Here is a 25,219-nt window from a genome sequence, read left to right as displayed (position 1 = left end):
AGATACGGAATGTCAGCACAAACTTTACTACTCAGGCACTAGTCGGATTGGATTCGCCTCTAAATACTTACAGCTTTACTAAAACAAAAGAACGAATAAAATTATAATTGAAAAGAGTTTTGTCAAACGGAATTGCTAATTACGAAAACTTAACAAAACCAACACTATTTAGTTTTGAGTTTTCAAAAACAATTTTTGAGTAATCTTTAGTGATTTGTTTTTCATATTTTAGTTAAAAAAAATTTATATTTTCAATGCACTCAATCTAAATATGTTTAAAAATTAAAATACTTGTGAAGAAATGTAAAAAGAATTCAATAAATGCATAAAACAAAAACAAAAAAAATATATATTCAATTTTTGTATTTTTTTTATTTAGTGAATTTTTAAATTTTCACAAATTTTATACTTTTTAAACGTAGCCAACTTTTCATTTGTTTGGGAAAAAATATTTTCCGTATATTTTGGTATTTGTTGCAATCAAAAATGAAAGCCAACATAAAATATTTCTATAATCAATGAAAAATAAGTCTATTTGGACAAGAAGTATTTTCTAGACTAAAATAAGATGATGTGACTTAAATAGGATAGTGACTTTTTGACTTTTTGAATTTTTTTGAGGATGCCAAACTTGACCTAAATTTTTACTAATGACACTATATCATAATCCCTACTCTAATCTCCACCACCACACCACCATCACCATGGCCACTGTCACCATCACCGTCGCCATCACCACTACCGTTGCCCCACTACCATGCCATTTACCTCCACCTCCACCTCCACCTCCACTTTCATTCCACTACCACCACTAAATATAAAAAAATATTTCCTCTAGAAAATATTTTCTGAAATTTTTTTTATTAAAAAATATTTTTCACCCAAATAAACGTTAACTACAAATTTTTAAAAAATTACTAAAAATTTAAAAATAATAATTAAAAACTCAAAAAACTGCTTTCCCAAAACAAAACAGAAACCGTCCCCACAACTAACTCGGTTAAATTACCGAACACGGATTCTTTTCCCGCTTCTCTCTCTCTTTTTTTTTAAATCTATTTGTCTCTCTCTGTTTCTCTCTCCAGATGTTGGTGTTTCGACTCAATTCTTTGAGTTTCAATGGCTTTCACTTCTACGAACATAGTTGTACTTCAGGCCTCGATCTCTCTGTTCTCAACACCGTACTCTCCATTGTTTGTGATCAGGGCCGGCCCTGAGTTCGTCGGGGCCTAAGACGAATTTTGAAAATGGGGGCCCTTTTATATTGAAAAAAAATTCATGAATAAAACGATAAGTTACAATTTTTTTATTTGTTTGTAATCATAAAAAAATTTACTTACACATATAATTATTAAAATTATAAATAAAACAATTTAATAAAACAAAATTAGAACAAAAAAATTAGGAAAAAATTATTCAATTAAAATTGATAAAGACCTAGGTAAAAAAATTTGAGCAAAATTATTTATTCCACTAAAATCTAATAGATAAAGAAGGTAAAAATAAAAAATAAAAAAACATAAGGCCCATATATTGTATGTATTATTTTTCTTGAGCCCAAACATTTTTTTTTTAATATATATTTTCATTTTAATAAATATGGACCAAACTATACTTATAAATAAATATGGAGTAAATCATACATGGACCTAAAAAAATATTTTGGGACCCTTTAAATTGATCCTAAAACCCCAAAAAAAAAAAACATTGAGCCTATAATATTTTGCTAAATTTAGGGGCCCTATTTTTGAGCCAAATTTAGGAGCCCTATGTTATATATGTTTATATATTTTACCAAATTTAGGGGCCATATTGTTTTTTATTTATTTATTTATATATTTTCATTTTAATAAATATGAGCCAAACACATTTATAAATAAATATGAGCTAAATTATATATGGGCCCAATAACATATTTGGACCCCTTTAAATTGATCTTAAAACAAAAAAAAAAAAAAAAAAATTGAACCTAAAACAATTTTTAAAATTTTAAGCCCTATTTTTTTGCCAAAATATGGGGCTACCTGCCTTAGGCTGTGATCAAGATGCCATTACTGTCTTCGCCTGTCCCGAGGAAGAGAGGATCATCATCTTCGTCTTCGAAGATACTGGTCAGTACTCTCTGAAAACCTAATTTGATGTTTTTAATTTCATATATATATATATATATATGTAATTGATTCTTGAAAATTTTCTAAGCATTTGCTAAGGTTGTGCTCTTGTTTTTCATATGTGAAAGTAGTGATCTGTTGTAAACCCTAGGTCAGTATGCTCTGTTCTTGAAATCAACTTAGCATTTGATTTTAACCTTTGAAAGTAATGATTATAGCCCTAGACCAGTTATGAGGAGAGGATCATCTGTTTTCTCTTCGAAGATATTGGCCTGTATGTGTTCGATTTCATGTGTGTGTGTATATATATATATAATTCTATTACATTATGTTCAATTCCGCAGTTTTTGTTAATTTGCACATATATGTGTGTGTGTGTGTGTGTGTTGGTTATAATTGATTCTTGAAAGCCCCCTAATTTTTTAAAGTAATAATCTGTATTTAAACCCTAGCCATCTTCTTGTTTTAGAACCATAATGTGATGTGATGTGCTTATTTATTTTCAATTATGTTGTCTTCGAATCGATTCTTGAATCTGTAAAAACGTGAAACAATCTGTTTTTGTAAACTTGAATGGATTTCTTGAGCAAGTTCTGTATGAGATTAGTGGATTTAATTATGAAAAGCTCCCCATTTTCTTTTCTTTCTCACCAAATCTGTCAATCCAAACAGGTTAATTGCAGGCTTATTATTGGAAAATGTTTAGATTAGAAAATAGATTTTAATTTCAGGAACTCATGAGATCACGCTAGGCGAAATCAACATTCCTGATATCCCTGCTAATTATTTGGCCTTCAGTGAATCAGAATGTGAGTATGGAGTTGTTGTAGGGATGCCATCTGAAGAGTTTAGAAGGATCATGAGGCACTTGAGGGACTCCGGGAGCTACAAAAGTAATTGTTCATCCATTTACATTCAGTGATTTATGTATGGCAAATGCTAAAATTTTACGTACCTCTAGTATTGTTCTTTATGTATTGGTCAAATTTTACAATCCTGCTACATGTACAAAATTAAGACACAGGAAAATGTAAAAAAAAGTATGACCCACTAACCATGACGTACTTAACACTTAAGTTGAATCTCAACCATACATTGTACTTTATGTATATTTTTTGCATTTTAATTCCGTGCCACCAACATTTCTCTTAATTTTAACCAGTTAAATTTCACAATGGGTGAAGATGATGAGCTCACTGGTGTATATATATATATATAAGAACTACATTGATTTTTCTTATGAGCTGTCTCAGATATCCCTAATCACCAGAACATAGGGTTATCAATGTAGAGAGAGAGAGAGAGAGAGATGCTGTGGATGGTCGTGCTACTAAAAACATTAATAAGGGTTAGATGTTAGTAGGGTATCAATCTCATCTTCATAGGAGTTGAATTTACAATTTCACATAGCAAAGTAGTGTTTTACACAACCACTTGGGCAAAGTACCAGTGGTTCATTCTTTATAATGTTAATAGGGTTAAATATACTAGTAGGTTTCAAAGTATATTATGTCATTTTGACTCTTGATATTTTAATTGTGTCAGTTTGATTATCAACTTATTCAATATGTCTTTAGATACTTCTAGTGCAACTATTGTCCAAATTTTATAATGGAATCAAGATTTTTTTCTTCTTCTAAATTTTGGACCGAATGACATCATGGATTATCAAAGTTTATGTATTCTGCGTTATTTTGGCTCTTAGTATTTCAATTGGATCCCAAATTTATCCAATTTGTTTTTAAACGGTCTGAGTGCAATTTCCATCCAAATCTTATAATGGAGTTAAGATCATCTTTTTCTTCTAAGTATGTACTTTGTGTAATTGTGTCAATTTGATTCTCAACTTATTCAATTTATGTTTGGATGATCCTAGTGCAGTTTCTATCCAAATTTCATAGCATAATCAAGATTATTTCTTTTAAGATTTGGACAAAATTTGGACCGAAATAAATTACCTAAATCTCTTGAATTCATTAAATTTAACTGATGATATACAGTCATCAAATTCATTAAAGATATTTCTTTTTCATTTGCTTAAGTTTTCATCTCTTGAATTTCTTGCAGTTAATGTAACTCGTGCAGAAGTAGAGACACTCACCGCAGGACCCGATAAGGTTGTCCTTGACAAAGAGTTCAAAACATCATTGAAGTTTTCTCTCCTCCACTTTGTATTATTGCTCTTCTAGGAATGACTTTCATTATATTTTTCTAATGTATGACTAAATATGGGAACAATAAATTGTTCATGAGAATTTTTGTGTTTCATTGAGATCTTAAATTTTGTTTCTGAAAATAAATTGGAAAAAAAATATATTTAAACACACACATTATTTTCATAACTTTCTCTCGTTTGGGTACATTACATATTGACAATGTCGGAATAGCCACATATGTTTATCATATTTTGTTTGACGTCTCATATATCATAATTATATTTATGATCAATATAATGATGACAAATAAAATGATAAAAAAAATATGATAAATAAATATGGTATCATGTAGTCTACTTATATACAATAGAGACCAATAGAGGCAGTAGTGAAGAGATACGATGTAATGACAGTAGATAGAAGGGTTAGGGGATGGAGTAGGCCTAGTAAATAGAGATATGAATCTCTTTAATTTGACCAATGAAATGGCCTTTGATAGAGTCGAGTGGAGAAGAAAGATTCATGTAGCCGACCGCATTTGATGGAACTTAAGGCTTGATTTAGTTTGGTTTGGTGTAGTCTACTTGTATATCTCGGAATAATGTAGTAAACGAGCTAAGTCAAGCCTAATAGTGAATTGTTTAAGTTTAGTTAGAAAACTTAAAGAAGTTTCAAAATATATGCAAACTTGATTTGTTTATTTTTTGAGTCAATCTCAAATGAGATTTAATTGAGCCAATCATTTGAGTAACTTCATTGCTATATAATTTTAAAGAGTTGCTATACATTACCGAACCAAAACTCTTCATCTCTTATGTGGGTTTTCATGTAACATGGCAACTCGAACTCCCATCAATTTTTGGGTTTTACCCCATATATATGATTTTTATTGCATGTATACACCCATAATATAAAATAAATTCAGCAATAGATATCACTTTTTTTCTTTTTTTATGCTGACCAAATAGTTTAATTTGGATATTAATGCATAGTTTGTCTTTCTATTTTTTTTCTTTTTTTGGCAGAATGGGGACTGTATAATATGGGGTGTTGAAACCAGTCTGGTTATATGCGAACTTAATTTGATCTGCATGGATGAATACATTGAAGCCTCAGAGCTCACTACTGGCCTGATATGGATATTCAAGTCCTCTTACTGGCCTGATATGCTGAATTTCCCAATGGGATCACCGGGTAACATCAAAATTTTCTTCCTTTACGCTGTGTTTGGGTAACATCAATTTCTTTTTGGGTACTTCTACAATGATGAATAGAGATGAGTAGTCATAGTTACCAAACAGACCCCCCAATGTTGTTGTTCTCTAGTTCAATTCATTCACATATATGAATAGTTACATTAGGTACATGACCAATGATGCAGTAGTAGGAAGATGAAGAATATTGAGCTGTATGTGTTATACAATGCTTCAAACTGATATGTCACCCAATATGATAAGATGTTGCAGGACACATAGTTCATACTTCTGCATATATTTTTTTGAAAAATATCTTCTACCGAAAATGTATTCACGTGTTTGGCGGCAATCTTGACGTAGTCAGAAGTTTGGTTTAGTGTATTTTTTATTTTACAAAACTTATTAAAATAATATCACAAATGTAGTTCAAACTTGTCACATGTATAATAAAACTTAGGAATATTAATATATTATAGCTTTAACAAAATTAATATATTACATAATATACTCCAACTCTTTCATTAAATTTTCATCAAAATTCTTTTAAAAATTATTCTCTTATTTCAAATTATCCTTTTTTTTAAAAAAAAATTTATTTATTATTATTATTATCGAATTTCATGAAAAAAAAAAATCATATTCAATGCTATATCTTCTTGAATTTTCATCAAATTCAATTTAATGAAGGATTTGATGAAAGGATTAAAGATGATTTTTGAATATTTTTTTTAATCAAATTTAGATTTGATAAAAAAATATTAAGAATTAAATATGCTCTTCCAAGAGACCTTCCAAAATAAATGAGACTTAACACAAATAGATGATAAAATTTTAATTTGTGATATGACCATGTTAATAATAGACATATTTATATAAATATTTGATATATAGCTATTGATAACAGAATTGAATGTAAAAAGATTTTACATAAATTTGAAACAGCTCAATGAGATCTTTTAGCAACAAGTCAAAAAAAGTTAACTTATTGACTCATAAATTTGAAACAGCTCAATGAGATCTTTTAGCAACAAGTCAAAAAAAGTTAACTTATTGACTTTTTAATTGTTTTACATAAAAAAAAATTAGCTTTTTTAACCAAAAAATCACCAAAAAGCCAAAAAAAAAAAAAAAAAAAAAAAATCAGCTTTTTACCTTCCCAAAACACCACAATGTATTTTTCTCTTAGGCCAAGTTTGGCAACCCAAAAATAATTCATCTTTTTATCTTTTTTCTATCACATCACCTCTCTACTTTTCTGCACATCTTTTCGTAAAAAGACAAAAAGTACACTTATTTAGTAAAAAGTTTACACTAAAAAAAAAGATTTTAAAATTAACAAAAATATTTTTGAAAACTTAAAACTAAACAGAATATTAGTTTTTAAAGAATAATAGTAAAATAATACAAAAAATTATTGACTTAATTTTTTTTTTTTTTTTTTTTTTGTTGCATACTTTAGTAAATGTGGTTGGAAAATTGCTGGAGTGTGCCGAAAAAATGTCATGTGTGTTGGTTTAGGTTTTGACTTAGGCTTAGGGGTGTGGTGGGAGTTTATGTTTTTTGTGGTATGTGTACCTAATGTGTTGAAATTTTTATACACATTATATGTCATGGGCATATTTGGAACATTTTGTGTGTAGAATGAGTAAAACAAAAGATAAATAAATTCATTAAGTGTATGTATTAAGAAAGATGTTCACAAAGTGTAAATAGTGTATGGAAATAGAATTACTCCCAAGAGGCAGCCAGAGGGCCCTAAACCTGGTTTTATGGTTGAAGGTGTGATGCTAGAGACCGTCACTCCCATACCTTATGATGTGGTTAACGATCTAAAGGGTGGCTACTAGAGAGTGCCCCTTTGTTTCATTTTATATGCTGCTGATCAAAATTTTGATGTGCTTTTGACTACTGTATGGAAGTACTTTATTTTTTTTTTTGTTTTTGTATTTTTCTTAGTGAATTTTTTTTAGAAATTTATGTTAAATTTTTTTTAGATATGCTAATATTTGTGAATTTTATAAAATAATACAAAAAATTAGTATATTTTTGTATTTAGTTATATTCAATAATTATTTTAAAGATTTTTGCATAAATTTTATACTTTTTAAGTATATTAAAGTTTAAGTAAATCTAAAAACTGAAAAAGTTGATTAAAATATTTAAAAATATATAATAATATGAATTGAAAATTTAAAAAATTATTTTTGAAAATTTCATATCAAATAGTGACACTTTAAACAATTTGGTGAATTACAGCTGACTTTTCTTTATTAAATTTATTTATTATTTTAGTTTTTGAGCTAGGCTTAGACTATGTTTGGCATGAAGGTTTGGTTTGGGTTAGGTTGGGGTGGAGTTATTTTAGTCACAAAAAGATAAAATAGGTTTTTTAGTTCAATAAGATAAAATGTCACATTAAAATTATAATCATTTTATTTTTTCTTTTACAAAAGTTAAAAAAGTTAAAAAAATTTAGGGAGATGCACCAATAAATCCCAAATTAATAACTTATGTACTGTTTAGTCCTAAAAGTTTTCTTATAGACTGAAAGGTCCCATTACAATGTTAATAACATCAGATACAATGTTAATAACATCAGAGTCATGTTACAAACATTGGATTTCAAACATCTAATGTCAATCAAATTTCAATAATGTTTGAAAATATAGGATGAAAAACATCTAATGTTCATCAGATTTCAATAATTTTTGAAATTATAGAATGAAACATCAGATCATTTACATCATTCACATCATGTTGATGTAAAAATGGGACTAAATGGAGCATAAGAAAACTTTTAGGACTAAATGATTTAACGTTTCAAAAACTAGGACTTATGGGTAAATTTTCCAAAAATTTATTCCAAACGAAATTTTTTAACCTTAATTTAAAATAATTAAAAAGTTAAAAAATCAGAATATCAATGTACATCGAACGAAGGCTTAGATAACCTTGGAATTCTTGTTTTTTCTTCTTCTTTTGTACAATGCTGTCAAAAACACACCCTAAGACAAGACATCTATTCCTTCCATCCATGTTTGTTGGATGATATAAAACATTCCTTAAACCACCAGGGGTTGTGTTTGGTAAGATTTTTCAAAATTAATTTTATCTTTACATTTTAATTCTATATTTGGTAAGAATTTTCAAATTATGATTTCAAATCAATTTCAAAACACATTTAGAAAACATGTTTGGTAAATCAGATCTACGCGGTCGTTCGCCCAGAACAGTACTTTTTTTAAAGTTAGATGTCTGGTCGGTTGATCGGATCAATACTTTATTTTATTTTTTTCAATTGTCAATCGCCACCTGTTATTTGGAAAAAAGTATATATATATATTATATTTATTTTTGATATTTTTTAAATATACAAATTATTTTTTTGAGTTGAATTTTAAAAAGAGTTTGGTTATGAGTTTTGAATAGAATTTTCAATAGGGTTTTGAGTTGTGTATTTGATTATGAGTTATAAGTTTTTGAATTAAGTTTTGAAAATTCTTTTCTCATTTTATATGTCACATCGAAAATTCAAAATTCAATTGAACATTTTTTTCAAAACTCATAACCAAACAAATTTTGTCTTTTTAAATTATAATTCCAAAACTTACAAACTCAAAATACAACTCTATTATCAAATTATAATTCTAAAACACTATCAAACGCTACCTTAGTTTGCATGTCATAATTTTTAATTTAGAATGGTAGAACATATAGTTTAGAATGGTAGAAAACATTTGGTTTGTGTTTGTAGAGTAGTTTTTGAGATAAAAAAGTACAAAAGCTTGTTTGGTTTGCCTTTTTCTAAATATTCTCTATAAAATAATTTTGGTTTTTTTTGTAGAGTAGTTTTTGAGATAAAAAGTACAAAAACTTGTTTAGTTTGTCTTTTTCCAAATATTCTCTCTAAAATAATTTTGGTTTTTTATGTAGAGTAGTTTTTGAGATAAAAAAGTACAAAAACTTGTTTGGTTTACCTTTTTGTAGAGTAATTTTTGAGATAAAAATACAAAAACCTGTTTGATTTGCCTTTTTTGCAAACATGTTTCAAAAGTAATCCTGAAAATTGGATAACCAAACACATTTCTGAGAGTTTTTTTGAAAAAATCTATTTGGTTTAATTATTCTTGAAAAAGTGTTACAAAACATTTCTCCCAAAATCAAACCAAACAAGGTCATAAACTTTCCCATTCGTGTGGATTTCTCAAAGTATAATTTTAGTGTCCAAAATATGATGTACAAATCTCACACTACCTTGAGATGAGAAGAACGATGAAAACATTACAAAAGAAAAAGGAGAACAACAGGGCATATAACATTTCAAAGAGATGTACAACGCCTACACCACTCTTGATGCATCAACAATGTAGTTAGCATAGCAGAGGTTGATAATCATGGTCTTTGATGCATCCACAAATTAGGGTTACAAGTTTAGGCTATGTATGCTAGGCTTTCACAAACCATGGTATCTCCTTGTTTAATGCTTGACACAAACCAAGGTTCCAAGTTTAGGCTATCTATAGTTTTGTGAAGCGGCAACTTGATTGAAGCTTGGAATGACCCGATTTTCTTAAGCCATCTTATTCAAATTGTTTTTGTTGGACTAATTTTACAGAAGTGAATGACAAAAAAGGATGAAGAATGTCTATGTCAGATAAAACATACTGAAAGCATCCTTATTTTATTTTTTTGATCAGAAAAATATCTGTATTTATTGACATTTATATTATATTCACTAGTAATGTTTTAACTCCAACAACATGAGTCTAGTTAATTTTATTTTTAAATATTTTTTTAAAAGAATTTGACAATATAATTTTTAATTTGGTTGGGGTTTGGATTAAACTTGTCCACTTGAATTAATTCGGATAATACTTATGCAAGGGTTCTCACATACTACTATATTACTATTTGGATTAAATTTTACTCTTTGATACACATAAACAAAATTTCATATTAGAGTTTCATATTTTGTAATTTTTAAGATTTTTTTTTTTATTATAGTGTTTAAAGATCAAATATATCAGTTTAAGATAAACATTTTTTTTTTTTTTTGATATTTGAATTTGTGCAACCCAAATATAACCCAAAGTTATTTGAGCTAAACTCAAAGTTGAACTTGTCCAAACGAGTTGAGAGAGAGACTGGTGTCAATCTCAGACTCATATTTCAATTGATCTCTCCATACTTCAAATTGAGTCGAGACGTTCCCTCAACCGATCAATTTATATTTGAATTTGAACAATTTAAACTTACACTAAATTCTTCGAGTTGAACCCAAATTTAAGATTTTTTAGGGTGTGTTTCTTAAATCTCTTAATTAAATATAGTCTTTCCGTTTGAGAATTGGGTATTTTAATAAATTTTTAATTTTTTAATTTTTTTTATGAGATAAAAATAAATAAATAAATTACATTAGGCCCTTGGGGTTTGATGAAAAAACTAGAAGCCCTTTAGAGCATTTCCAACGGTTCAGTAAAAATTTCACCAAATTTGAATAAAAAAAGTTAATTTTCTCAATCTGATACGAGCAGCTCCAATTGTTCTACTATAGTGTGCATCAAAGCGAAGGGGACGTCCGGTGGATCGACCGGCCGGTCGACCGGGTAGGCAACTCAATTTATTTTTTTATTTTTCCCTGCTTGAATATTTTTCCCTGCTTGAATTCATTTGGGTTCAACTCGAAGAATTGGGTATTTTAATAAATTTTTAATTTTTTAATTTTTTTTATGAGATAAAAATAAATAAATAAATTACATTAGCCCCTTGTGGTTTGATGAAAAAACTAGAAGCCCTTTAGAGCATTTCCAACGGTTCAGTAAAAATTTCACCAAATTTGAATAAAAAAAGTTAATTTTCTCAATCTGATACGAGCAGCTCCAATTGTTCTACTATAGTGTGCATCAAAGCGAAGGGGACGTCCGGTGGATCGACCGGCCGGTCGACCGGGTAGGCAACTCAATATATTTATTTATTTTTCCCTGCTTGAATATTTTTCCCTGCTTGAATTCATGAATAAGGTAGTTGGTCTCAAATTCCTCTCCTATGACAAATTCAATCAGGAAATGCTAATTCTGCAAATGAGACAAAAAGGCTATATGGAACAAAAAACACCAGGACTTACTTCAACAAATTAATTTGTTAGTGACTCTTTATCATTGAATGAGTGCAAAAGATTGTAAAAGAAAGATCACAAAGGTGAAAACCCCAAGCCTCTCTTAGGTAGCCGAGAAAAGGGAAGGAATTGGAATGAAAAAACTCACAGTATACTTAACTGATAAAAAAATTTGTTATTCTTCAATGGAATTTGCATGCAAGCAATTTTTTTAAGAACATATTGTATATGTGTGTATATAAACATGCATTCATATACAGACACAAAAGATTCAAGAAATTCAATAAAGAAAGCTCTTAAGAATAATCAATTTTTTGGGGAAGAACAAATAGTTACCCAAGTTTCGATTGTGGGATAACATTATCATCATCATCGTGAGTAGTCAGTTTGTTGAAGGGTAGAAGATCCCGTTGTTTCAGTAACATTTCAACCAGTTCGCAGGCCAATCAAAAATTGAAGCAAATTGAAGTAGACCGGACGTCCGGTCGGTTGACCGATGGGCCCCACGCCAATGTTACTGAACAGTAAAATGGTGAAATCTCATGCGAATTCTCAATTTAATGAAACTTTTGCTCCGTTCTCAGTTTGATATCAGTTTGGTGAAACTATTAGAGAGAGAAAAAGTGACTTTTTTCATCAAATTTAAATTTGATACTCAATCTGATGCAACATTGGAGATGGTCTTATAGTTTCATTTGCACTATTCAAACCCTCAAAACTTCATATTACAATGCAATTTTAAACTTACTTGACCGAAGAAACAAATGTGTGTTTTGGGAAGATGGTTAAAAATTGATTTTTTGATTTTTTTAAAAAAAAGTATAAAAAATATAAAAGATGATATGATCTATACTATATATTAAGCAAAAGGGGATTTTTAACCCCAAGGCCTGTGGGAGCTTCAATATCCCAATCTGAATTTTTTAATTTTTTATTAAAAAAAATACTCAGCATTTATTAATTTGGTCAAAATTCCCTGATTAGCATTTATTAATTTTTTTCAATCCACGTGTCTTTCCACATGCCTGCATTTATTGATTTGGTCAAAATCTCCTGATCAACATTTAAAATCCCTTCATACAAATAATTATAGATACAATCTGTGTATAGTTGCTGCAATACCCTTTTCAACTTCTCTTATACACTATGGTTAGTGATAAAATTATTAAATTATTTTTATAAAAAATCTTAAAAAACATAATTTATATATTAAAAAATTTTTAAAAAAATATAAATATCTATAATTAGGAAAATGCATTGGACCCCTAGTGGAGGTGCTGGGGGTCCTTGCTGATTGGCTAAAAAATTACTTTTTTTTTTTTGGACTTTAGCCACTGGCAGTGTGCCATGTGGCACTGGGGGTTGCTGGGGGTGCCCAGTCACTGGGGGTCCTTAGCATTACTCCTATAATTATCCCGTGCATAGCACGGGTGATAAGGCTAGTTCAAAATAGACTAAAAATTGACTTTTAATTTTTACCTATGTTGTCAAATTAACCCAAAGAGTCAAAAATACCCCCCCAAATATTTTACACCTAGTCGTTTGATTTGACCATTAGACTTGGTCTCTCTCTCTCTCAACTTTCTCTCTCTAAAGCTCACCTCCCATGGCAACCCTAGCCCCAACCCACAACTTCTTGGGAGTCCTCTTTGAATCAAAATGAATCATCAAAGCCCACTCTTGCCACTTCCTTGCCCTCACAATCCTCTTCCTCTTCCCCATCTCTTTCTCTGTCATCATCTACCCAACTTTCCAAACTACTCTCTCTCAATCCCAACCCAAACAAATCCGAATGCTTCCCTCCCACCCAACCCAAATCTCTAATTACTCTCTCCACACCCTAGCTCTCCCCCTCATCTTCATCCTCTTTGTCTCCCTATTCTCTCTCTACGCAATAAGCACAATCACCTACATCACTTACCACGACTTGTACGGTAGACCTGCCAAATTCGCCTCCGCCATCATATCCCTATTCTATTCCTTCATCACCCTCGCCATCACAACAGTCGTCTCTTAAATCGTCGTCTTTATAGTTTTTGCCTCTTTTGTGATTTTGGTGCCCAACTGGTTGAGATTCTAAGCCTTGATGTTGATTACAATTCGAATTATTTTCTGGATTTTTGTGTTGTGGTTTCAGTGATTTTGTTACTGGTATTAGTTCTTTTGCAAGTGAATTGGGCATTGGCGTGTGTGATTGTCGTGATGGAATCGAAATGGGGGTTTGAGCTCTTGTGGTGGAGCACGTATTTGATGAAGGGGATGAGACTAGTTTCGTTGTATTTGATGCTATTTTTTGGGGCTGTGATTAGGGTTGTGTGGGCTTGCTTGGGGATTTTCTTAGGCAGTTTCAGTGATGTGTGGAAGTCCTTTTCTTTTGTTCTTCAGATTGTGATGGGTTCGAGTATTGTGGCTATGTTTTTGCTTCAGAATTTGGCTTCTAATACTGTGTTGTATTGTATATGTATTGCAAGGCTTTGCATGGTGAACTGGCTGGGGATATTGCTGTAGTAGGTAGACTTTTTGGTATTTCAATCATATCTGCGATAAGAGTTGGCCTTCTACTTGCTCCGGGTGGAGAGTTTGCATTTGTGGCTTTTGGTGAAGCTGTTAATCAGGTTTTCCTCTATGAACTAAATATTTTTCTTGCAAATTTTTCTGTCTGATTTGTCCTCCCAAACACATATTAATGTCTACTAATTGAGCGTTGTTGTATAGTTGATGGTTTATGTAGCGAAGCTTTAGGCTTCGTTTGGTAGAGCTTTCTAAATATGATTTGAGAGTAGGAGTTGTATTTTGAGTTTGTGAATTTTGGAATTATGATTTGAGTGTAGAAAATTTGTTTGGTGAAAGAGTTTTGAATTGAGTGGAGAATTTTTGATGTGACATGATATTTTATACAAAAACTTACAACTCATATTCAAACACACAAATCAAAATTCTATTAAATCGCACAAATTTTTTTTAAAAATTTGGAGACTATTTTTTTGGAATATATAAAAATTAACATGTGCCAAAAAAAAAAAATTTGCACTATTTTGGTCAACCGGCCAGACGATTAGTGGGACATCGTGTGGGACGACCGGTTAGGCCAAATTTGAATTTTTTTTTTTTTTGAAAATCGCGCTTGAGACAGTTTTCTGTAGAGTTTTGGAAATACAGTTTGAAAGTCATATCCAAGCATGAAGTTGGAATGTGGATAGAATCAATGTTTTCAAAACCGGACCGGTGAGCGAACCGGAAAAGGGACCGGGTGGACGGGTCACCGGTTCAACCGTCGGGACAAAGCGGTCGAACCGTGACGTCATAATTAATATTATATAATTAAAAAATATAATTATAAATTATAAATAAATAAAAAAAAATATAAATAATCAAATAAAAATAAAAATAAAAATTGTTGCATAGTATTTATTAATAATATTTAATAAAGTCATAATTGATAAAAAAAAAAAAAAGTCATTTTAAAGAAATTAAATTTTTTAAACATTCCCTCCAAATAAATTGATTGAATGCTAGATTTAATTTTGGAGGGAAATGAAATTTTCAACTCTCCCTCCAATCAATATGTTTCAAATAATTTAATTGAATTCCACATAGAATTTAGTAGGTTCTCTTTGAATTTTTTTTTCCTATAAATAGGAATAGAATTTCATGATCTTCTCAAGCTTTCAATGAGACTTTTCCTTATGAGAGGAGACTCTTAAAATAAGAATCTTTAGTCAAACTTTTGAAATATATATATATATATATATATATATATATAAATATATAAGAAAGAAAGAAAGAAAAGAAAGAAAGAAAATAAATAAAAAAAAGGACCGGTCTGACCCTCTCGACCCGGTCCGGGTCACCGGTTTTGCCGGTTCGACCACTGAGGCACCGGTTTTTCCCAGTTTTGGCCCCACTCCTGGTTTAGGGGGTTGACCGGACCGGAACGAGGCCCGGTTCCCGGTTCAACCGGTCCGACCGGCCGGTCCGGTCCGGGTTTGAAAACATTGGATAGAATTACAGTTTGGAAATCATTCCAAACACAACCTTACTTTTTTTGTTTTGTTTTATTTATTTGTTTATTTGTTTAATTTTACTAATTCCTGGGTATTGCATTCAAGCATGTCTGTGGGCCCACATAATAAAAACTTGACTTTATTTTATTTTCAGTGAGTGAGCATTACTTAATATGAATATTTGGTTTGTAACTAGGCGAACATGAGAATCACATATAATAGGATTCATAGCTAAAAGGTGTGTGCATATTGTGGTTACAAATGCATTGGGGTTTGTGATCCATATAATAGGATTCATAATTGGTGAGTACAAATGCATTGGGGTTTGTGATCCATATAATAGGATTCATAATTGGTGAGGCATAAATTACTTGTTTAAATGTGCATATATGTGCATACATGTCATAGCTAAAAGGTGTGTGAATTGTATATTCACCTTAAAGTTGATACAGAAGGAAAATTCATTTAGGACAATCTTGGAGGTTTAGGTCTCCTAAAACTTAAAATCCAAAATTTTAGGCACCCATGATTTTCCATGTGTATTATGCATCGACTAAGACTCTGTTTGGATCATGGATTTGGGTGGAGATTTGAAAACCCAAATCCATGATCTAAACACAGTCCAAGAGATGGATTTCCGTCATATGAGCTTAAAGTAAAAAATTTATATTTGTGGTTTTCCATTTGGTTGGCTTATTAAGGTGTTAATGTATGAATGGATTTGATATCTCAATTGAGTTTGTGACACATTATTATTATTATTATTATTATTGCAAATCATTCTAGATAGTCTCCTACCATCTTTGAGTGTGAAAGTGAAATGCTTTCGCTTATCCTTTTAGGTTTCATAGTGGCAGCCTAAGAGACCTGGACACGAGTACAGACATGGGACATGGAATTTTCAAAAAAATTAAGATATGAACATGGGGGATACAAATTATTTACTTATTTTATATATATTTGTATTTGCTATGTATATGAATATTAAGTTAGGGCACAGAGATATGAGAAGCATCGATTTCCATATATTTACTTTGACCCCAAATCAGTTTTCTAAGAGACTTGTCTAGACGTAGGACGTGTGTCCGTGAAGTATTCTCAACATGTCTTGCAAAAAATAATAATTAATAATTTGACAAGCCATATGATGTGTTTGATACATAGACATGCCACGTGTGTAAGGGTAAGGGTTCCATATGAGAAATGCATCCAACATGTATAGTTGGACATGCACCAAACAAGGATGTCTAAATGGTTTGAGTTTACTATATCACTATGCATTAGACCTTCATTTCATTCATAACAATTTTTGGTTGCAAATACCATTCTATACTAAAAAAATTCAAAACAAACAAATGTTTAAGAAATATGAAATCTAGTCATGTTGTGGTGTCCTTGGACATGAGAATTAGATTAATCCAACACCTAGACACATGCCTGCACCTTACACCCATATCCGAGTTATCCATTATGCACTGATGATATGCCACATCATTTGTCTTTGATTAGTAGAATGCACCAGCATAAGTACTTAATACTTGCTCAAAAGTATATGAAAGTGATATAGTACTAAATTTAGGTCAGTTTAGCATTGCAAGGTCTGAAAATGATGTGGGCTTTATTTAGACAAAGTTACATAGGCCACCAAAATTGGGTGAACCTTAGGTTATTTTATGTTTAAAGGATCATAGGACTGGATTGGTGTTGAGAGTTTGATTTTGTGAATGGGAGTCTAAGCAAATCTGTGGTGGTGCATTGAATGGAAGCCAGTATTATTGACTGAAATTCATGCTATCCCTTTATTATTTTAGGTATTTTTTTTCCCCTTTTGATTCCTATTTTTCAACACACACACACATATATATGTTTTTGTGGACTTCAATACATAACAGTAGATAAATAAACTGTGTAGGATTGGTATTCCCACACTAGATAAATAAAACAAAACAATATAAATGGTAACTATTGCCATTAGTATTGCTAGCACAACTAATTGTTTGCTAATTGGCCTTTTTTGCAGGGTATAATGTCTTGTCAGATGTCGTCTTTGCTGTTTCTTGTGGTAGGGGTGTCAATTGCCCTCACCCCATGGTTAGCTGCCCGAGGCCAGTTACTAGCCTCTCGTTTTGAGCTGCATGATGTGTGGAGTTTGTTACTTGTAGACTATGAAGCACAAGTATGGACACGGACACGGACAAGCATACGGACACGGGACACGGCAATTTCTGAAAAATGGGGACACGACAAATTTTTTAATTTTTTTATAATTTTTTTTTTATTTTAACACACATTAATTATTTTATTTATTATTATATTTTTTAAATAATGTGTTCTAATTAATTTATTTTATTTTATTTTACCTATATGTGTTTATTTTATTTTTTTTAATTAATATGTATAAGTATATATCATCTTATAATATGTATTATATATTTTTCCTATAGTTCAAATTATATATATATATAAACCTATAAACACTCTTCAATTTGAAAAGAGTCTGTATATATATATATATATAAACCTATAATTTTTTTTTAAAAAAAAAAAACAGTCTTCGAAGGTTGAAAACAGTCTGTATATATATATATATAAATCTAATTTAAAAAAAAAAAAAAAAGTCTTCAGCTTCGTTCAGCTTCGACAAGGAGAGAGAGAGAGAGAGAGAGAGAGAGAGAGAGAGAGAGAGAGAGAGAGAGGTTTACCTTCGAAGTCGTCTAGGGTCTTCGACTGTTCGATCGATTGATGGAGCTTCGATCTTCGACTGGATGGAGCTTCGACTGGAGGTCTTCGATCTTCGACTGGATGAAGCTTCGACTGGATCGACTGGTTCAAGGAGGTGGTGGATCGACTGGTTTAGGGCACTGATGATACTCTTCAATCGATTGATTACTCTTCAATTCAGCAACACTGATAGACTATATTAGGGCAAGTTGATTTTTTTTTAATTAATTAATTAATTTATTTTTACTTTTTAAATATTACACTTGGACCCCAAATAAATATAACAAAATTAAAATTCAGCTCCGTTTTTTTCCATGCCATGTCCTGATATGGACATGCGTGTCCCCGCCATGTCCCCTACAAAAAAATTCATTAAATTAAAGGGACACGCCAAATGGCGTGTCCCGTATGTGTCCTCGTGTCCCTGCCGTGTCCGCGTGTCAGACACCGCCACGGCACCGATTTTGGAGTGTCCATGCTTCATAGCCTCTAGTGAGTGAGGTAGAATTCATAATTTCAAGTTTGATGATATTTGAGTAAGCGTTTATATTGGTGGTTTACAGAATTCAATTCATTTATTTATTTCCACTAGATAATAATTTGTAGTTCATTGGTACTATGTTAGTTATGGATATGATTTGTCAATCAAGATTGGCTTACTAGGTAGCTTAGCTTTTCAAACTCAGCATGGTTAGGAAAATGGAGCATAGATTTTCTAGTGATCATTCTAACTATATCATGGGAGGCGCAAATCAGAAAGAAAAAAAAAAATTGTATTTTTATTTTTATTTTTATTTTTTTGTTGCATGACTAACAAGGGGTTGGTTCAGTAGATAAGACCTTCGAATCTCTCGCTCAAGGCTGGGGTTCGAGTCTCCATAGTCCCTTGTTGGGACAAAACATACTCTTTAGCGCTGGAGCACGCGGGGGGCCTAAGCTTCAGCCCCAACGTAGGTGCAATGGAGTTCCCTGCAGATATGATGTAGGTGCTAAGGGCAATACTCCCTGGCAGATATGTTGGAGTAGCCTATCTGCATATCCATTTTTGTACCCAAAAAAAAAGAAAAAAGAAAAGAAAAAAGTATTATAAGAATTTTTATTAGTTATTACACTAGAATGTGGGGAAATATTTATGATGTGCTCTCAAAAGTCTCTTTGTCAACATCATGAAGCCTTTTTTAATGTTGAACCATGTATGTGTATGAATTTTGTTTTGATCTTAGGTTTCAATAAACTCACTGTGCTTATGCATTTGAGAAATCTTTGGTAAACACTTACTCGCTTGCATTTGGTATTTTGTGTTGATATTACTTCTCGAAGTCTTGCCATTTTGAGTTCATGCAAAAATATTTGATGATGATGGATGAAGGTGGTGAAGAACCACTGGCTGCCATAAAGTCTGCGCACTAAACTAAGTTTGGTCTTGCAATATTTGTATAAGATATGATCCGTTATTAAATCTATTCAAACTCCTGAATATAGTATGTCCAACTGTACCTAGGATCTACTAAATTTTTATTCAATAATTTTAAATCGTTTTTAATTGTTTGGTGCAGCCATACATCTGACCATGGGATGAATTGTCTGTTTTTGATATAGGGTTGATGTTGCTATTACACCGAAATATTCACTGAATGTATTGATCGTTGATTTCCTTTGGCTTGTTTCCAGACAGATGATTTGCAGGACCATATCATTATCTGTGGATTTGGCCGTGTTGGCCAGGTATTGTCACTATTTGCATTTTTTTTTTGATGAATTTGTTTTAAATCATTTGTTGTGGTGGATCTATTTTTAATGTAGTTTATTTATAGATTCGTACCCCAAAAAATAATGTAGTTCATGTATGGATGTATGTATCATGTTTTGTCTAAGAGTAGTACTTCCTTCTGTTGTTCTTTCAGATCATTGCGCAACTTCTTTCATAACAACTTATTCCATTTGTTGCTCTTGATGTGAGGAGGTATGCTTCCATCACAATGAATTGATATTCCTGGAATAAAGTCAATTTTGGGTCTGAGAGAGAGAAAGGATTGCTGATTGAATATTTTGCTGAAAATCTTAGTCATATGAGTGTGGGCTGTGTGAGTTTTCTAGTTCCTTTTGGGTAATCTATGCCAGTTTGATGACTATTTCATGTAGTTCTGTTCTGGGGGTATGCCTTCTTTGTCTTTTTATGACGTCCATTTTTTATGATAAAATCTAGTATTACTTGCCAAGGACAACATGGGGATTTCAAGTCTATGAAGTGAATATCCAGGATTATCCAGCCTTTGGTTCCATATTTTCCTATATTTACTTATATTCCCTGAATCTCTGTGAACATTTTAACATAAATGCAAATTGGCAAAAAAGAAAAGGTACTGTGTCCATGACTTACTGAGAATGTGTTAAATGGTTATGAGAATATTTTACAACAGTATCCAGATAACTGATTTTAGATTTTCCATCATTTCAGTGACTGAGTAGTAGTTGGCTGTGCACTTGATCTTCCTGTGTATTTTGGTGATGCTGGTAGTCGAGAGGGATAGATGATCCTGCTCAAACTTAAATATGCTTTGTGCAGGTTCATTGTCTGACATGCTGCTTGTATTCCTGGCCATGAGGTGCTCCATAAAGTTGGTGCTGAAAGAGCATGTGCAGCAGCAATAACTTTAGATACCCCCGGTGCAAACTATAGAACAGTGTGGGCTTTGAGCAAGTATTTCCCAAATGTCAAGACATTTGTCTGTGCTCATGACGTTGATCATGGCCTCATTTTGGAAAAGGCGGAAGCAACAGCGGTACATTTCTGTTGCTATTTTCATTAGTTATTTCACTCTTCCTAATTGCCTATATAGGTTAATCTTACAATTTTATTTTAGGATTATGCTTGAGGATCTCATTATTCTTGTTTGACTTGTGTATAAATCTTTTATCAGTACTAATATATCTTGCATTATCTATATAAAGATCAAATTTTTGTTCAAATTACATCATATCTTGAGTTTTAGTTGAAACTCTTACAGGTTGTCCCCGAGACCTTGGAACCTAGTCTCCAACTAGCTGCTGCTGTTCTTGCACAGGTAAAAAACAGTGCATCTTATTGGATATTTTGATTTGAATTAGTGACTTGCTACATGCTTACCTTTAAGTCTCAATTTAACTATTTGTGTACATCGTCTTCATTGTTGAGCACCTGTTTTATGTCCATGCTGGTTTTTTATATCGTAAAGTAGAAGCGGCTGTTGCTTCTCCAAAGTGTTTTGTGGTTTATATGATATAATTTCACTTTCACGAGACACACACACACACAAACGCATTTGACTCAGTTAACGCATTGAAAACTGAAGGCATTTGGATCTGATCTTGTGGATCCGCCAGCTGCATTGCAGCAACTCAAACTCTTGTTATTGCTAGGGCTGCAAATGAACAGAGCTGTTCGTGAACAAGCTCGGCTCGGTAGGAGCTCGTTCGAACTCGGTTCGTTAATTTTTTTTTGCGCTCGAGCTCGTTAAATTTTTAATAAACTAGCCCAAACATTCTAAAGCTCGGCTCGTTAGCTGGTTCGTTTAATATTTATTATTTATATATTAAATAATATAAAAATATGTATAAAAAATAAGATAAATAAGTTATTTATATATTTAAAAAATATAAATAATATTTAATTATAGATGGTACATTTATATAATAGTGGTAGTAGATATTATTATTTTGGTAAAATATTGACTTTTTTTTAGAATGTTTATATATATTGTATATAAAATTGTATAATCAAAGTTTTAATTGTAACTTTAGTCTCATACGCAAGTATGAATTTATAAATTTTTTGGCTCATTAAGGCTCATGACAGGCTCAAGCTCGAGTCAAGCCTAAGCTAACTTAGCTCAAGCTCGGTTCGTTAAATTTTTATTGAGCTCGAGTTTGAGTTCGTTAAAATCTTAATAAACAAGCCTAAACATACTAAAGCTCGGCTTGGCTCGGCTCGATTGCAGCCCTAGTTACTACTGTTGGTTGATGCTTGCTTGTGAAATTGTTAGCATGTGCTATGGAAAGTCAAAAACATTACAGAAGTTTGGTTATTTTGGTTTGGCATCTTTCGAATGTTCTTACTTTATCTTGTTTTTCCTTGTTAGGCTAAACTGCCCATGTCAGAAATAAAAGCTATTATCAAGAAGTTTAGGTCCCACCATCTTTCTGAGCTTACCGAGGTACTTATTAATGTTTGGTTTTCGTAATTCGGTTAGTCTTGTTAGTTTTGATCATGCTGGATTTTGACTGAGGTACCACAATCAAATATTGCATGTAGCTCTTTGAAGCAAGTGGAGGCTCTCTCGGTTATGGATACTCTCGGATCATGAGTAAACCCAAATCTCAACCCTTTGATTCTTCAGATGATAATCAAATCACTGAAGGAACACTGGTAATATAACCCATCACCCGAAGATAAGAACTGACATAATAATATTAAAAAACAGATCACAAAGAACTGTACAGCGGTTTACTTGAACCCTTTGGTATAAATTGTATAGAAATATAGTTGAATTAGTGGCAGTAGCAAACACATTTGTTGATTAGTCACATGGACATTTTTGTTCTAATAATGCCCCCTGCGTGAAAGGGGCGGCTGTTCTTTTTCTTTCTTCAATTGTATTTTGATCTGATAAATTTTGGTAGGCCCTCGTAAAACTGTCTAAAAGGACTTTCTTATCTCACTAATCACATTGCATTCCATAATCTTATAGTACTTTCTTAGCTGTTAGTTTTGATCATGTTGTATAATGCAAATGGTCAAAATGATATGATGCTACATATAGAGAAACTGTTTTCGTGAGAATGTGTAGATTTATGGATTGGTTGATTGCATTGGATGTTCATCAGCAGGAACTTATTGTATGTTTGGATTCCTTTTTGTTTGTCTATTGTATTAATAATTGCTTGTTTGGATAATTTCAATTTTAGTTATGTTGCGGTGACTAAATTTTAGATTATTTGTGTTACTAATGTATTTGTTATAAGACATCAAAGGTGAGATTTATTAATTCAGTACATTGATGACACATCAATTAGTTGAAGATGCCCACTGATAATGTGGAGATTTGAGTTTCCTCCTCCCAATTGTAGCTATAACAAAATTTGATATTCTTACTTGAAATTATTTTTTAATACAACTAAATGAGTAGTGGGCCAAAATATATTTTCCAAAACAATATGTTTAACCTAAAAAAAATCATATATAAATATTTTTCTCAAAAAAAGTCCAAAGGAAATATATATATATATATAATCAATCCTCTTTCATGAAATCACTTCTTTCAGATAAATCTTATTTTTAAGAGGATTAAATAAATCTTAAATTTTCAAATTTAAAAATTATGAGAAAGACGAAAAAGTAAGGCATATAGTTTTTTGTCTTTGAAACCTATTCCGGCCCAAATTTGTTGGTCTTTTACCCAAACTATGCCCAAATCTTGAACACCTAAGAAAAAATGAATTAATTTAAATAAATTTTTTTTTTTAAGGTTTTACGTATTTTTTATTTTGAAACCCAGTATTTCAATTTAGACAAGTTAAAGTTCAGAGTTTCATTTGTGTCTCAACGTGCTTCTTCTGTTCATCTTTGTCTGTGTAAAGTAACGAAAAATTGTTTTGCAGCTTAAAGTGAAAAATGCGGGAAATTTTGAAGTTTTTTTGTAATTAACCCTTATATATATATATATATATATATATTTTTTTTTTTTGTGTGCGTGTGTATATATATAATTTACGTATCTTATTGTATATGTACAAGGATACTTGTATATATGATAAAAAAAATTTATTCAAATTTTGACTCTTCTGATGATACTCTCTCCATCCTATTTTATTGGTCCATTATTACATTTTTTGTTGTCCCAAAATGTATGTCCACTTTGAAAGTCAAAATTTAAAATTTAAAATTTTTTAAAATTATCCCTTGTAAAGTAATTATTAATATATTTTAAAAAATAATATTTGAAAGTTCTAATACAGCTCTAATGATGTGAAAAGTGCTCAAGTGATGTGAAAAGTGCTCAAGGAGCTTTAATCCTTAATCCATTAAAACATTAATCCATTAAAGTATTAATAAGAATAACATTTGAATTTTGAATTTATCCCTACTTTTGATGACTAAGAATGACATTAATCCATTAAAGTATTAATAAGTGTCTCTTACATATCAGGTAGCTTTAATCCTTAATCCATTAAAACATTGGTAAGTGTTTCTTACATTTCAAGTAATCCATCTTACGTAGTATAGACGAAATCAAAATTTTATCATTAGAAAAGTCAAAATTTGAATAAATTTTTTTATCATATATATATATATATATAAGCACACATGTACATATATAATAAGATATGTAAGTTAATATACACACAAAAAGAAATTAATTATACTCATATAGGGACAGGAATTGAGTCTCATATATTAATTTTTAAATAAATTAATAATTGATATGTAATAACTCACATTATTATAAAATTAATGATATAAAATGTACGTTGTGGTGAAAAAATATAGACACTTATATTTCTAAGCAAACAAGTTATGGATTCTAGTAAGATTCACATAAACATGCATAAATTTGGCGCGATTTCAGAGAATAACGCAAGTGGTGGAAGAAAATATTGCCCAATCAACTTTAATAACGGCTCTCGTGCCTTAACAATGGTGGAAATTTTGTTCGGCCAAGCCTAACCAGACACATATTTAAGAGTAATATTTTCTTAAAAATTAAGCATTTTCTGTGATATTTGTGGGTTTTATATATAAAAAAATGTTTTTTTTTTTTGGTTTCTTAAAATGAAAGTGTAATAAAAAAAAATGTTCATTCCTTGTTACCTTATGAAATAATAACTTTTCATTTGCTATTGGATGAATGCCTTTAAAAAGTAAAAAATAAAAGTTAGT

At 31.1% G+C, this 25,219-nt stretch overlaps 1 protein-coding gene across 50 annotated transcripts; it reads left to right on the top strand.

Annotated features, from left to right (window-relative positions):
• Positions 1-1,956: 1,956 nt before the first annotated feature.
• On the top strand, positions 1,957-23,022 carry LOC114296726 (DNA sliding clamp PCNA1-like). 50 transcript variants are annotated; one of them, XM_082916783.1, is made up of 13 exons: positions 1,957-2,111; positions 2,843-3,004; positions 4,179-4,228; positions 5,293-5,461; positions 11,361-11,412; positions 14,050-14,193; positions 17,603-18,804; positions 19,903-20,028; positions 20,208-20,266; positions 20,870-21,086; positions 21,312-21,368; positions 22,422-22,496; positions 22,595-23,022. In XM_082916783.1, exons 1-6 carry the CDS (start codon positions 2,015-2,017, stop codon positions 14,084-14,086), a joined length of 567 nt encoding a protein of 188 aa, XP_082772909.1. In that variant the 5' UTR covers positions 1,957-2,014; the 3' UTR covers positions 14,087-14,193; positions 17,603-18,804; positions 19,903-20,028; positions 20,208-20,266; positions 20,870-21,086; positions 21,312-21,368; positions 22,422-22,496; positions 22,595-23,022. The 50 variants fall into 50 exon arrangements, 46 of the variants coding, with proteins under 46 accessions (XP_082772909.1, XP_082772906.1, XP_082772904.1 ...); XM_082916780.1 differs by having other exon boundaries at positions 4,179-4,282; positions 17,603-18,795; positions 19,975-20,028; XM_082916778.1 differs by having other exon boundaries at positions 4,179-4,282; positions 17,603-18,795.
• The last annotated feature ends 2,197 nt before the right edge of the window (positions 23,023-25,219 follow it).

This window comes from Camellia sinensis, chromosome 2, assembly GCF_055761805.1.
Source record: "Camellia sinensis isolate YWXY chromosome 2, ASM5576180v1, whole genome shotgun sequence".
NCBI lineage: Eukaryota > Viridiplantae > Streptophyta > Magnoliopsida > Ericales > Theaceae > Camellia > Camellia sinensis.
This window is presented reverse-complemented; position numbering and strand designations above follow the sequence as displayed.

Excerpts from the sequence above, each read along its gene's own strand:
- LOC114296726 (XM_082916772.1), top strand. The coding sequence starts at position 2,015 with ATGGGGCTACCTGCCTTAGGCTGTGATCAAGATGCCATTACTGTCTTC. Across the intron at positions 3,005-4,178 it reads GGACTCCGGGAGCTACAAAA|TTAATGTAACTCGTGCAGAA; the intron begins GTAATTGTTCAT and ends AATTTCTTGCAG. Across the intron at positions 5,462-17,602 it reads TTTCCCAATGGGATCACCGG|GGTATAATGTCTTGTCAGAT; the intron begins GTAACATCAAAA and ends CCTTTTTTGCAG.